The following is a 15,705-nucleotide window of genomic DNA, read 5'->3' on the forward strand; positions in this document are numbered from 1 at the left end:
GCAGAACATCATCTAATCGAGTTGTGAGGGAACACGAGAAACAGACACAACAGTTGTGGGGACTATCCCGTAAGCACAGCAGGGGAGGACCACAACACATAGCGCTAGCAGGAAGGCACAGATTTCCACCTGCAAAGAGAACTCTGGAGGTGCCATTGGACCGGCCGGACTTGCGCAGCCTGGTGAACCGTATTCCGGACTGAGGACCCAGAGATCTTCAGTAAAGAGGTAAAGAGACTGCAACCTGGTGTCCTCGTTATTTACTGCACCGCACCACCACCACCACTACCATCATCTACATCTATTACTGTACGCCCCTCAGCAGGGTCACGGACCGGGTCTAGCCACCGTGACAACCCCAGAGCAGAGACTCAGAGGCCCGGTACCGGGTACCCCTCGGCCCTGCGACAGTGGGGGCGCTACACTTGGCGTCACGAACAGGATCTACTTAAGCCTGAAGAATCAGGTCATGTGTGCCTTGGAATTGTGATTTATTGTGCTTGGACTGTGACTTATTGCAAAGACTGTGTGTTGCCGCTTGCCGCCAGAAGTTCCCGCCAAAACCGCCGCCATTACAGCGCTAAGGAGAGCGCAGGAGAAGAACAAGGGCGTGGAGTGGGCGTAGACAAGCTGAAGAGTGCGAAAGACAATGGCCGCCCAGTCTAAATATTTCTGCCCCTTGAGGACGTGTCCGTCAGCAGCCGAGATCCGCCTACTGATCCTCAATGGGGGGCGGAGACAACGAAAGCGAAACCGCCCACGAAGGAGAGAGCGGGAAAAGGACCAGGAAGAAGGAGTCAGCGATATGGAGGATGCCATGGCGAGCCACCCGGAGTCGGAGAGTGGGGTAGGAGCAGAGGGCTCCCCCAGCTACCCGGAGGGGCACCGCAACCAGGCCTCCACCGCTGATATTGACTTCCTGCAGGCCGGAGTGGATGAGATCGGCGACCAACTCCGGCAGACGCAGCTGAGCACTGAGGCCGGGTGGAAGAAGACCTTCATCGGGAGCCTCACCAGACGTCTGTCGGCAGCCTCGTCTGGTCCGGAGCAGGAAAGAAGTTCCAGCGCTCCAAAGCCAGAAAGCAAGGCCCTGCCAGAAAGCGAGATGCTGCAAATGGAGATGACAACGCCGCAGCGCAAGGCCCTGCAACCAGCGCTCCAGATCCCAGCGGAGACAGAGCAGATCGGCACCGGAGGGACCGCATCTGAAGCAGGTATGAAGAACAACCCTGCCCCGCCAGCAGAGGACCTGCTGATAGGCCCCGTCGCGGCACCCCCTCTCCCTGGGACCTATAGACTCCAGTGCCTTACACCCTGGGATCGGGCCCCGGGTATGGAGCACTTCTTAAAGGCCCCGATCTCACCGATCACCTTCCCGAGCGAGGTCTATGCGGAGCTACAGCCGCCAGAGCGAGAGTAAACCTCGATGCCATGGATATGTAAATAGTTAACTGCTTGTTTCCCTGCTTTTTGCTGCTTTAAACCCGATTAGGGTTACTCTTAAAGGGATCCCTTTGTTGACCCGGGATCCCTATTGCTTTTTGTTTGTTTTCTACTTTTGTCAAGTTATCAAAGAACTGCTGAATCATGAACAATGCATGATACAAACTCCTTGTATATAGTTTGCACCTTCTTAAAGGTGCTCCCTACTGGTTTTATATAAAAGACGGACTCTTTGCGAAGATATGGTTCTTGGAACCTGCACTGGAGTCCTTGCTGCGTACGGACTTGCAGCTTGAAAAGTTGCACTACCTCATAGAGACTTGGTCCCCTCTTAAAGGGGATGTTCGCATGTTGCAATTAAGAAAAGTATTGCCTTAAGACAGTTAGATGGTGATAATGTCTTAAAAGAGAAAGTAATGATGCTAATGTGAAGAAGTTATATGTAACCAACGAGTTAATTGTAAGAAATGTTTAATGATGTTGACAGAAGAATGAGGACAGGAAGTGAACCCGTAGGGGTTAGTAGTGAGTCCTCCTAGGAGCCATATAGAGATGGCTCGGTGATCCTAAACTGAACGAAAAATGATATGTTCTATACTGTGTATAGTAGTGGAAGGACAGTAGGCTCGGGCGGAAAGGAGCTGTCCTGTAATAGAAAGGAGAGGCAGTAGGTCTGGAGCGGTTAGGACAGGCGGTCCTGCAGAAATAAAGTAGGAGAATGTAGCACAGTTGCTTAAGCCTTATAATGTGTTATAAGAAGGTCTTTAGTGGATTCAGAGTGTACATCCTTAAAGGCAATGTTAAATTATTGTTCAAGAATTTTGCACTTAGTAAAATATCTGGTTGGGTAAGAAAAGTTATTTATAGTAAAGTTATTTAAAAGTATTTAACCATGTTTGTAACGTTCAAGTGTCCTCACCTCCCATAAAGGGAAGCTCTGTTCAAATATGCTTATTGTTATTGCACTCACAAAAATTGTATGTCTTTTTGCTGACATGTATTGTTGTTTTCTTCCCAGTCCCGGAGTACTGGATTTAACCGGGGGGGAGTGCAGCACCCCAGAGTCCTGGTCGTTGCAGTACTGTGGCTCCGCCACTAAGGGGGAGCTAAGGGTACTATTCATTAGGCCACTCCTCACATACTGGTAAAACTGGGGGTCAGGCAGGAAGTGAGGAAGAATGCTGACTGGGTTGGAACCAGGCAACACCCTATGGCAGAGGGTGTTGTAGGGGAAGATTCGGTAGGGTCCCTGTCAGGGATGGGATCCTGACAGAGGCCTGGCAAACAGAGAGAAAGCTACGGGACCGTGCCTGCTCAGCATAGCGGCGGTGCCCTAAGAAAGGATCAGAAGCGAGATATATTGTGCTGAGTGAGAAACGAGATCAAAGCAAGAAGGAGAATACCAGTAGGAGTCGTGCTGTAAGATCGAGGCGACATCCTACTGAGGCGCAAAGCCGGCGGCCGGAACGCCGAGGAAGTATTTCTATACAAATAGCTTCAAGCAATACTTCAAACCAATGGCAGGACAGTCAGTCATAGGCTGGCTGTCTCACCTAAATCACCTAAGAAGACATAGGGGGCAACCTGTGGAGAGGGGCGACTCTAGGGACCCGGAAGAGCTCTGAGCCTACCCGTCATACGGGTGCATCCCAACCATAACACCGGGAGGGACGGAGGATTAGCAGAACATCATCTAATCGAGTTGTGAGGGAACACAAGAAACAGACGCAACAGTTGTGGGGACTATCCCGTAAGCACAGCAGGGGAGGACCACAACACATAGCGCTAGCAGGAAGGCACAGATTTCCACCTGCAAAGAGAACTCTGGAGGTGCCATTGGACCGGCCGGACTTGCACAGCCTGGTGAACCGTATTCCGGACTGAGGACCCAGAGATCTTCAGTAAAGAGGTAAAGAGACTGCAACCTGGTGTCCTCGTTATTTACTGCACCGCACCACCACCACCACTACCATCATCTACATCTATTACTGTATGCCCCTCAGCAGGGTCACGGACCGGGTCTAGCCACCGTGACAACCCCAGAGCAGAGACTCAGAGGCCCGGTACCGGGTACCCCTCGGCCCTGCGACAGTGGGGGCGCTACACTTGTAACAAGCTAATCCAGCTGTGTATTCATGAAAGTGAGGATTTTAGTTTAGATATGGCAAATTTAGGAATTTCTGCCTAGTTTTTTTCCAGAACAGGCAAAAATGGTAAAAGCACATGTAAGATACATTGTGAACTACTTGGTGGGTAGAAATTCTGTCCCAAAAGGCTCCTAAAAATATAAATCTGGCAGTGCAGCTACATGACCATATGTAATTACATTTTTAAAAGAATCTTACCCTACACTTTAGTACATTACTATCTTCAATAAGCCTTCAGAATAAGAATACTGGTGAAGACCTTAGGAAAGTAATAGAAGGTGTTCCATAAAGATGGTAACTGACCATGGACACCTCAGATAGTAAATTCTATTTGTGCACCGCTCAACCAAAACATTACGTTAACTTCAATGTGTCTTTTACGAGGATGATGTGCACAGGTGACATTGACAAAGAAGAACCTTGTCATACTGGATTATTAAAGTGCTGGTACCTTTGTCTGAAATGTACAGTATAGGTGTGTCAGGAAAGGGTGTTCCCATGCAAGAGAAAGGACTCTTTTCTCTACCATTGTGCATTCAACATCATCATCCATGAGAACCACATCTTTCTTCAATACTTTCATTGCAAAGAACTGGTTGGTCTGCTTCAGTTCTGTGAGGAAAACCTAAAGAAATTGAAGATATACAGAAATAAGGGGATTCATTTCACTAACCCATTTCAAACCAAGCAAATTACATATAGACTAAACCTACAATAATGTGACTTGTGCGTGCTGTGCTAGTTTATGGAAAGGAGGCGATTGAAATCCTTGTGAATTCTTCTTTTTGGTAATGATTAAGATTCGTATTGGCTTGAATTTCTTCTTCTTTGTGTTCTTCTTATTTCTTAATACTGTTTTCCATGTGCTGTATCTGCTATGCCAAGAAGGTTGCCTGTGATCAATACTTTATCCACACTTCAAGGTATCTTACTCTTCCTTTCCCTGTATGAATACGGCCTATGATCCCTTGGACTGGCTGATACTTCTGTTGAACAAATATGCATTTTTTCCCTCAGATGTGTATCATGAAAGAACAAATATACCCAGAGCTTTTTAATGCAATGGAAAAGTCAAAAACAAAAAAAAATTTTTTATTGAAATTTATCTCGGTTTATTTTTGCCTGAAGTAATACAGAATACCGATATTGTGTTACTTTAAGAAATCCATTGAAGCTTTTAAAAGTGCATATTGCTTGTATTGCATCAGTCACTTTACTTTATTCTCTTAGTAGCCAATATAATTCTTACTGCAATATTAAAGAAGCACTTCCATGAAAGTTTTTCTCCTCTTAATATATTGCAATCATATTATATGGCACTATGTACTTACAATTGCTCATTTTGCCCATCTACCCAGTTAATTCTTCTCTTTTCCATTGGGTCTATAATATCATTAAAAACTGACTAGCTGAATCTTCCTAAGCTCTACGCAGAAACAGGAGGTCTCTTCTCCCTGCATGAGTCACCACTGTAACTACAATTCTACATCACTGCCATATCCCTGGCTGCCCTGCTCCACCCCCTCTTCAACTCCTGACCCAATGCTTCGCTCCTCCCCCTTGTCAATGACTTTGCAGTGATGTAGAACTAAAGTTTTAATGATGACTCAGGCAGGAAAAAGTGAGTTCCTGTTTCTACATAGAGCTTACAAGGATTCAGCTAGTCTGTTTTTAATCATTTGATATTATAGACGTATAACAGAAGAATTAACAGGGTAGAAAGGCAAAATGAGCAATTGTAAGGACACAGTGCTGTATAATATGATGACTGCAATATAGTAAGAGTATAAAATGTTCATGAGAATGCTTCTTTAATGTAATTTGCCATATCAATATTGATGTTCCAGAACAAGATTGTATTTAAAATGCCTAAAAACTTCAGAGACTGAAGAATACACCTGCTAACCAAATAATAGTATCAAACTTGATACTTTAAGAGCTGCGCCCCCTACCTTTTGCTGATGGGACTCAGACACCCACTAATCAAATTGATTACCTTTCCTAAGGATATGCCATCATTTGAAAAGTCACAACCCCGCCGCCCCATGAGCTTATAAAGGGTTAATGATCTATGAAGTGTTACCTTTCCAAAGCTTCCCTTTCCGAGCATTTTGTGCAATACAAAGTCATCAAATGTCACTTTAATGTGACTGCATGGCTCCTCTATCCTCAGTGCCGGCCCAACTGTGTTTTCTGCATATTTAGGCTTTTCTACTGGTGACTCCCAAGAAATGCCTTGAGACTCTGGTATATACAGATTTAAAGAGAAGAAAATGTAGAATGTAGGTCAATAATGAAAATAGAGCATATCAATAATAAGTATAAAATAGACATTGTATCAGTGCACATTTCATTCCAATACAAGCATAATGGAAGGAGTCAAATTGCTAATCGCACTGTATGTGGCTTGTGCATCACCATGCCTTGTACCTTTCTTCACAGACAACACCACAGCTTGATCCTGAAGCGCACTCCTGTCACCAACTTCTATAGGCCTCTCTCTGTAGATATGTTCAGATTCTCTCTGTCGCCTACCCTAAATTTGGAACAAAATTATAACAAAATATTCATAATTAGGTAACCGCTCTTTAAAGAGAAACTCTCACCAGGTCTTTGCCACCTAATTTGAGATTAAAAAAAGACAGAGACTCTGATTGTTGCGATGTGTCACTTACCAGGCTGCTTGCTGTAGTTTTAATAAAATCAATGTTTTATAAGCAGGAGATTATCAGTAGAGTAAATCTGCTTCCAATTAATCTTCCATATTCATGACCAATGTATAACTTCGCTCCCACCTCTGATTTGCAGCTTTCTGCCTATGCACAGTCTACACAAAAAGCTGACAATCAGGGTCTCTGCTCCTACAAGCTGCTCTCAGATGGGGTAGCAAAACGCTGGTGACAAATGGCAAATTCCTTTCATATGATTATAAAGGCAACACAGATTTGTAAAGAAGATCCCAAGAATGTTAAATTGATTGTCTCACAAACTAAAATTGGACAACCTATGTTATCTGGCCCACTACTACATAAGAAGACACCGGTATTAAATATGGCTCCAAATAAGAGGAAGTCGTGTTACAAAGCTTGAATTGGGAATGTTTCTGATGTAAACTCCTACCTGCATATAATCATGAATCGTGTTGTTAAAAAATAATTAAAGGGAACCTTATCAGGATTTTCCCATATAAAGTATGACCAGCAGCTATATGTCAGAATGCTGTATATATGTCCCATATGTTCTCTGGATAACACAAAAATTAGCTTTTACTATACTCACCTATATGGCGATCCGGTCCAATGGGTGTCGCTGGTCTTGATCCAGCATCTCTTCTCTTCTTGTAATCGCCATCCTACATCTCCATGTAGATGATGTGCCCTTTGTCATCCACACAGTGTCCTCCATCGCACTCCTGCATAGGCGCACTTCTCTGCCTGCCGAGGGCAAAGCAAAGTGCTGTAGTGCGCATGCGCCATTTGGTCTTTCCTCGCACATGTGCAGAACAGTACTTAGCTCTGCCCTTAGTAGGCAGAGAAGTGCGCCTGCGCAGGAGTGCGATGAAGGATACTGTGTGGATGACATAGGACGCATCATCTGCCTGAAGCAAGATGGAGGATGGCGATTACAAGAGAAGAGGCACTGAATCAAGATCAGCGACACACATCAGACCGGACCGCGCTATAGGTGAGTATAATAAAAGCTCATTTTTGTGTTATGTAGAGAACATTGGGGTCATACATACAGCATTGTAGAATGCTGTCACATAGGGCTTACAGGTCCTGGCCCTATTACAACACCTGGCAAAAATTATGGAATCACCAGCCTTGGAAGATGTTCATTCAGTTGTTAAATTTTGTAGAAAAAAAGCGGATCACAGACATGGCACAAAACTAAAGTCATTTCAATTGACAACTTTCTGGCTTTAAGAAACACTAAAAGAAATCAAGAACGAAAAATGTGGTAGTCAGTAATGGTTACTTTTTTAACCAAGCATAGGGAAAAATTATGGAATCATGAAAAACAAACAAACAAAAAAACACTCCAAAACATCACTAGTATTTTGTTGCACCACCTCTGGCTTTTATAACAGCTTGCAGTCTCTGAGGCATGGACTTAATGAGTGTCAAACAGTTCTCTTCATCAATCTGGCTCCAACTTTCTCTGATTGCTGTTGCCAGATCAGCTTTGCAGGTTGGAGCCTTGTCATGGACCATTTTCTTCAACTTCCACCAAAGATTTTCAGTTGGATTGAGATCCGGACTATTTGCAGGCCATGACATTGACCTTGTGTCTTATTTCAAGCAATGTTTTCACAGTTTTTGCTCCATGGTAGTATGCATTATCATCTTGAAAAATTATTTAATCATCCCCAAACATCCTTTCACTTGATGGGATAAGAAAAGTGTCCAAAATATCAACATAAACTTGTGCATTTATTGAAGATGTACTGACAGCCATCTCCCCAGTGCCTTTACCTGACATGCAGCCCCATATAATCAATGACTGTGGAAGTTTGCATGTTCTCTTCAGGCAGTCATCTTTATAAATCTCATTGGAACGGCACCAAACTAAAGTTCCAGCATCATCACCTTTGCGAATGCAGATTTGTGATTCATCACTGAATATGACTTTCATCCAGTCATCCACCGTCCACAATTGCTTTTCCTTAGCCCATTGTTTTTTTCTGTTTAGGTGGTAATGATGGCTTTCATTTAGCTTTTCTGTATGTAAATCCCATTTCCTTTAGGCGGTTTCTTACAGTTCGGTCACAGACATTGACTCCAGTTTCCACCCATTTGTTCCTCATTTGTTTTGTTGTGCATTTCCTGTTTTGGAGACATATTGTTTTAAGTTTCCGGTCTTGACACTTTGATGTCTTCCTTGGTCTACCAGTATGTTTGCCTTTAACAACCTTTCCTTGTTGTTTGTATTTGGTCCAGATTTTAGATACAGCTGACTGTGAACAACCAACATCTTTTGCAACACTGGGTGATGATTTACCCTCTTTTAAGAGTTTGATAATCCTCTCCTTTGTTTCAAGTGACATCTCTCGTGTTAGAGCCATGATTCATGTCAGTCCACTTGGTGCAACAGCTCTCCAAGGTGTGATCACTCCTTTTTAGATGCACACTAACGAGCAGATCTAATTTGATACAGGTGTTATTCTTGGGTATGAAAATTTACAGGGTGATTCCATAATTTTTTCCTCAGAATTGAGTGATTCCATAATTTTTCCCCTATGCTTGGTTAAAAAAAGTAACCATTACTGACTACCGCATTTTTTGTTCTTGATTTCTTTTAGTGTTTCTTAAAGCCAGAAAGTTGCCATTTGAAATTACTTTAGTTTTGTTCCATGTCTGTGATCTGCTTTTTTTCTACAAAATTAAACAACTGAATGAACATCCTCCAAGGCCGGTGATTCCATAATTTTTGCCAGGGGTTGTATATACGGGGAAACATGGTGACAGGTTCCCTTTAAATGCCTAAGAAATGTTCAATGTACTATAAAGATTCTCTTTCTTCAAAGCACCACCAATGAGATCGAATAGATATCCACAATGGGATACAAGTGGTGACTAGTTTCTTTCCATTTGCTGTTAGGATTTTCTTTGTTTCTTATTTCCAGAAATAAGGCAGGGCAGGTATCTAATCAGACATATCAAAAACTGTGAAAGTAATGAAATGTTTAATTTAGCCTGCATTATAAATGGAAGACATGATACCAGTGTGTACACTTCCTATGTAATTTGTGATAAATGTGATGACATCAGTTTCAGTTTTAGAAAGTGAGAAATAGCAATAAATGGGAATCTGAAGGTTTTCACGTTCAGCTCATACTTAGAAGCCATTTCCCAGGTTCTGTTTTTTATTGTGCCACTCTAAGTTGTCTATACTAAACTTTCCTTCTGGATGTTTCTCCTTTACTCTTCTAGAAAATGCTTTTTTGTGGAAAACGTCAGGATCTAGAATGCGCAGTAGTAAATTTGGTTCAGATCATATTTGGCTTTATGAACTTAGAAAGAAGGGAATGTAGTATGTAGGTCAGTAATAAAAATAGAGTATATAAATAATAAGTATAAATAGACACTGTATCAGTGCACATTTCATTTCACTACATGAGAATGTAAATGTTAATGCTTCCAGGCGTGATCACTAATTACCTGTTGTGTGCTCTCAATCATTGCCAGTGCTTCTGCCATCAGCTTCTGATTAACCCCACATAGGTTTGCTACTTTACTTTCACACTTGTGATGAACATTCATACCGCATTCTTTATAACAAAAAGGATAAAAAACAATGATTATAATTTCTTGAATAAATCACTAGTACTGAAAAAAAAATCTGTTGCCATATGGCAATTTTCATCAACTTACTAGCTGTCTTTGGCATATTTATTAAAGGGTCATTCCAAACAATGAAACTTTAGGCTATTTGATAACTTTCTGATCAGCCGAGATCCTATTGACTGGATCTTCATAAGCAAGAAAATATGCAATTAAAGCCCTTTCGGAATGGAGTTGTGTCTGAGTGTGCTCGCGTCTGGCAGTCTCATGGACAATGAATGGAGCAAAGTGACCAAAGTGCAGCACTCGGTTTCTCTGGCAGTTCCATAAACAATTAATAAAATGGTGGTACGCATGCTCCATTTTAGAGGGGCATTCTAGAATGCCATCCTTGGGATTGATGGGAGTCCCGGTGGGCTGACCTCCTTACTGTGTGTGGATGATATTTTTCAACGTTGGAAATAACAGAACCTAATAATGTGTTCTTAAAAATGAATTGGGAATGAGTTTCCATCAGACGTCTTTAACAATAACTTATCCCTTTGCGGGAACAAAGGAGCGTCCTACTAAAATTTACAGGTGGAGCCAAATAGCGTCTATGGGCATAATTCAGTACAGTACAACAGAAGTGAATGGGGGTTTACAAAACCATATTGTGGCTCTTTTTATTTTATGACTGTTGCATATACATTATATACTTAATTAAATTCCATGTATAGCACATAGTAAAAAGAAACTGCTTCCAATTTAGTAAGTTAAAGCTTTAAATACGCCTTCGTGGTAAATCTAGACAGTGTCTGATGATGGAAATAAGCAGTAGATACTATCTCATAGGGTAAGTAATTGTTTCTTGAATTGCCAATAAAATCTTCCGAATAGCTGAAACCACAGGTGGTGTTTCTCAGGCAGCGTAAAATAGCGTTGGTGCTATAGATAGAATCATTGCTCTTCTATACTGCTGTCAATAAGAAGACTCCTAGACTTACCTGCACACTTTAATCCTTGCTTTGCCAGGCCCCACAGAAGAGTCCCGCAGTGTTCACAGAAGGTTGGACTTTTATAATTGTATGATTTAAATCTGTGTGGCATGTCTATCTTAAATCTCTCCTTGTGGAGCTGTGAAAAGATAGGTCATTGGAATCTACTGAGCATTGGAATCTGACATTTTACAAAAAGACATGATACAAGTTCTGAGACTCAGATATAATATTCTGGGAGTGCAGCATTCATTACAGTCATTATTATCATTGTGATATGCAGGTAAAATGTGATATGTATTATATGCACGGAGAGGTGCTTGCGGGATATGTTCATTGATGTGACAGCAGTGCAATGGGTCACGTTCCAGGTATTATTAAAATATTTTTAACATACAGTGCCTTGAAAAAGTATTCATGCCCTGTGAACTTCTCAATATTTTTACTTTACACCCAAAAAATTAAATATACAGCTCTGGCAAAATTTAAGAGACCACTGCAAAATGTTCAGTTTGTCTGATTTTTCTCTTTATAGGTATATTTTTGAGTAAAATGTAAATTGTTCTTTTATTCTATAAACTTCTGACAACATGTCTCCGAATTTCCAAGCAATACATTTTGTATTTGTTTTCTGAAAAAGAGAAATGGTCAACATAAAAAAAAACAGTTCTTTCAGACCTCAAATAATGCAAAGAAAACAAGTTCATAATCATTTAGAAACAACAATACTAATGTTTTAACTCAGGAAGAGTTCAGAAATCAATATTTTGTGGAATAACCATGATTTTTAATCACAGCTTTCATGCATCTTGGCATGCATGAAGCGATGGCCTGGGGACCACCACAGTGCAGGAAGACTACTGTACACAAGATGAGGTGCAAACAACAAAGGGTAGATTTATTGGGAGGCAAGGAATGAAGTGGGTGAGCAAGATGCAAACAGGGGTATGCAATGGCAAGAGACACTATATAAGAGTTATAAACTTTATCTTGTCCGTAAAATAGCATGGTGCTCCAGCTATTACAGTCTCAAAATATGTCTCACAAGCAAATTTAAACAATAAACAAATAACGACGCTACTCTACATATAACCTCGCTGGCCTTTACTAAGCAGGCCACACGGCTCCCGTGTACTGACTATTGAAGCCTACACTAGGCCCTAAAAGGTGCACCAAACAGGAACAGAATCACGGTGATGTTGGGGACTCAGGTCCAGTCCCAGGGGGGCCCCCAGCAGTCCAATATGGCGGTGCTCACGGCCCTCTGTCAGCTCTGTGAAACGTGGTCTTCTCCTTGCTTCTGGGTCCTAGGGATGCTCCTGGAAACTGTAAGTCCCTTTCTCAGTATCTTCGTGGCTTCACAAACTAGCACAGAACAGCCACCTTTGCTGTACCCGGAAAAGTCTTGCAAATTTCACAAGTACACTCCGTCCCCAGGCTGTGGGACCTTTCTTGTAGAAAACAGCACACAGTTCTCTCTAGCAGCTTCAGCTCACACACACAGTTCAGGCTCAACTCCTCCCCTAATTTCCAGGGCAATTCATCTTCACAGCCTATAGCAGGGGGAAGCAGGACATTCCATCACACCAGACAAGGGGGTGCTGTCTCTTAAAGTGGCAGCGTGTTACTGTCCATAACAGCACCACCCTCTTACATGCATTCCACCAGTCTTTCACACTGCTTCTGGTGCAAAAATGTAAGCAGTTCTTCGTTGGTTGATGGCTTGTGACCATCCATCATCCTCTTGATTACATTCCAGAGGTTTTCAATGGGGTTCAGGTCTGGAGATTGGGCTGCCCATGACAGGGTTTTGATATGGTGCTCTCTTATTTTTGCCAGAGCTGTATTTTAAGTGATTTAACCCCTTTCTGACCTCGGATGGGATAGTACGTCCGAGGTAAGAACCCCAGCTTTGATGCGGGCTCCAGCGGTGAGCCCGCATCAAAGCCGGGACAAGTCAGCTGTTTTGTACAGCTGACATGTGCCTGAAATAGCGGCTGGTGGATCACGATTCCACCCGCTGCTATTAACTAGCTAAATGCCGCTGTCAAACGCTGACCGTGGCATTTAACTAGCGCTTCCGGCCATCGGGCCGGAAATGAGCGCATCGTTGACCCCGTCACGTGATCCGGGGTCAGCGATGTGTCAGCATGACAACCAGAGGTTTATTGAAGACCTCTATGGTTGTTGATGCTGGATTGCTGTGAGCGTCATTCTGTGGTCGGCGCTCATAGCAATGCAGTAAATCTACTACATAGGAGCGATCTGAGCATGGCTCATATGTAGCAGAGCCGATCAGCCTATGCTAGCTTCTAGCCTCCCATGGAGGCTATTGAAGCATGGCAAAAGAAAAAAAAAGTTTTAAAAAATATGAAAAAATAAAAAAATATAAAAGTTTAAATCACCCTCCTTTCGCCCCATTCAAAATAAAACAACAAAAAATCAACACATATTTGGTATCGCCGCGTTCAGAATCACCCAATCTATCAATAAAAAAATGATTAACCTGATCGCTAAACGGCGTAGTGAGAAAGAAATTTGAAATGCCAGAATTACGTTTTTTTGGTCACCGTGACACTGCATTACAATGCAATAACGGGCGATCAAAAGAACGTATCTGCACCAAAATGGTATCATTAGAAACATCAGCTCTGCACGCAAAAAATAAGCCCTCACCCGACAACAGATCACGAAAAATGGAGAAGCTACTGGTATCGGAAAATTGCGCATTTTTATTTTTTAGCAAAGTTTGGAATTTTTTTTACTGCGTAGATAAAAAAGAACCTAGAAATGTTTGGTGTCTATGAACTCTTAATGACCTGGAGATTTTTTTTTGCAATTTCACTGCACTTGGAATTTTTTTCCCGTTTTCTAGTACACGACATGCTAAAATCAATGATGTCATTCAAGAGTACAACTTGTCCCGCTAAAAATAAGCCCTCACATGGCTATATTGACAGAAAAATAAAAAAGGTATGGCTCAGGGAAGGAGGGGAGCGAAAAACGAACACGCAAAACCGAAAAAAGCTGGGATCAAGAAGGGATTAATAACACAAAGTAGCAAGTATTCAAAGGAAATGATACAATGATACATCGTTTTCTAAATATTTAAAAAATGTAAATCTGAATATTGTGACTTGCGTTTGTATTCAGCCCCCCCTAAGATTTATAGGATCACCCTTCACTGCAATTACTGCTGCAACCTTTTGGTGTACGTCTCTTCCAGCTTTGCACATCTAGAGGCTGAGATTGTTGTCCATTCTTCTTTACAAATTAGCCTTTGCTCAGTGAGATTGGATGGAGGCATCTGTGAACAGCAATTTTCAAGTTTTTCCACAGATTCTCAATGGGATTTAGGTCTGGACTGTGACTGTGCCAATCAAACACATGAGTATACTTTGATCTAAACCATTCCATTGTGGCTCTGGCAGTATGTTTAAGGTTCTTGTCCTGCTAGAAGATAAACCTATGACCCAGTCTCATCCTTTGAAGCCTCTAACAGGTTTTCCTCCAGGCTTGCCCTGTATTTACCTAACTACATCTTCTCATCAGCTCTGACGAGCTTCCCTGTCCCTGATGAAGAAAAGCATCCCCGCAGCATGGTGCTGCCATCACAATGTTTGATGCTGGAGATGGTGTTTTCAGGGTGATGTGCAGTGTTAGTGTTCCACCACACATAGCGTTTTGCATTTACCCCAAACCGTTCTACTTTGGTGTCATCTGACCAGAGCACCTTCTTCCATAGATTCCTCTTTGAAAACGGCAAAAGAACTTCTCATGGCTTAGTTTCAAAAATGCCTTGCCATTCTTCCATAAAGACCAGATTTTTGGAGTATACAACTATTCATTGTCCTGTGGTCAAATTCTCCAACCTGAGCTATGGATCTCTGCAAATCCACCAGCCTGACCATGAGCCTCTTGGCTGATTTTCCAACTAGTGCTCTCCTTTCTTGGGATGTCAGTTTAGGTGGATAACCATGTCTTGGTAGGTTTGCAGTTGTGCCATACTTGTTCCATTATTGGTTGATGAATTGAACAGTGCTCTGTGAAATGATCAGAGCTTGGGCTATTGTTGTATACTCTAACCAGGGCTGCCACTAGGAATTTCAGGGCCCCATACTGGCAAAATTTTCAGGGCCCCCTTAAGACTCCGCCCAGGCTCCACATCAGCCCCGCCTCCACCCCTCAAACTGTCCACAGTCCCACCGCTGTCTCTTGGCAAAACTCCACTTCTCACAAATCACACATTAACAGTTCCCATCACCAGATCAAACACATAGCCAGCAGCTTTTGTTGTGGCCAAAAGGTTTTTTTTAATCTGAGACGACAACAAGGTAGACTCTTTTGGCCGGGCCCTACTCTACTCTAACCTATTAAACATTTGTTAAAATATGCAATACAATTTAGATGTATTTTTATTTATTTTTCAATTTTTCAAATGACCAATAATACCACATACAAGGGACAAATACCACAACACCATGACCAGACACCATATTATCACCACATAGTGACCTATAATACTATCTACAAGGAACAAATACCGCCACACCATGTGCAGACCACATATTACCACCACAGTGACTGAACAATATCACATACAAGGGACAAATACCACCGCAGCATGTCCAGACCACATATTAACATCACATGGTGACCAACTACATACAAGGAACAAATACCAACACAACATGAACAGACCACATATTACCACCACACAGTGACCGAATAATAGCACATACAAGGAACAAATACCGCTACACCATGGCTGGACAACACATTACCACCACATTGTGACTGAATACTACAATACTGATCATTAATTTAAAAAAAATACTATCACCATAAGTGCCA

General features: G+C 42.2%; 1 protein-coding gene across 3 annotated transcripts in view; it reads right to left on the reverse strand.

Moving 5' to 3' along the window:
• The window catches only part of LOC143775860 (protein kinase C theta type-like), a 228,005-nt gene that overhangs the window by 51,178 nt on the left and 161,122 nt on the right, over window positions 1–15,705 (reverse strand). For all 3 annotated transcript variants that reach the window (XM_077264488.1, XM_077264489.1, XM_077264490.1), the window contains 5 exons: window positions 10,861–10,990; window positions 9,752–9,861; window positions 6,021–6,126; window positions 5,674–5,834; window positions 4,042–4,215 (listed from right to left, as the gene is read on the reverse strand). In XM_077264488.1, coding sequence (XP_077120603.1) covers window positions 4,042–4,215; window positions 5,674–5,834; window positions 6,021–6,126; window positions 9,752–9,861; window positions 10,861–10,990 — 681 coding nt within the window. The remainder of the gene's footprint in view (window positions 1–4,041; window positions 4,216–5,673; window positions 5,835–6,020; window positions 6,127–9,751; window positions 9,862–10,860; window positions 10,991–15,705) is intronic.

Source organism: Ranitomeya variabilis, chromosome 5 (genome assembly GCF_051348905.1).
Source record: "Ranitomeya variabilis isolate aRanVar5 chromosome 5, aRanVar5.hap1, whole genome shotgun sequence".
Lineage (NCBI taxonomy): Eukaryota > Metazoa > Chordata > Amphibia > Anura > Dendrobatidae > Ranitomeya > Ranitomeya variabilis.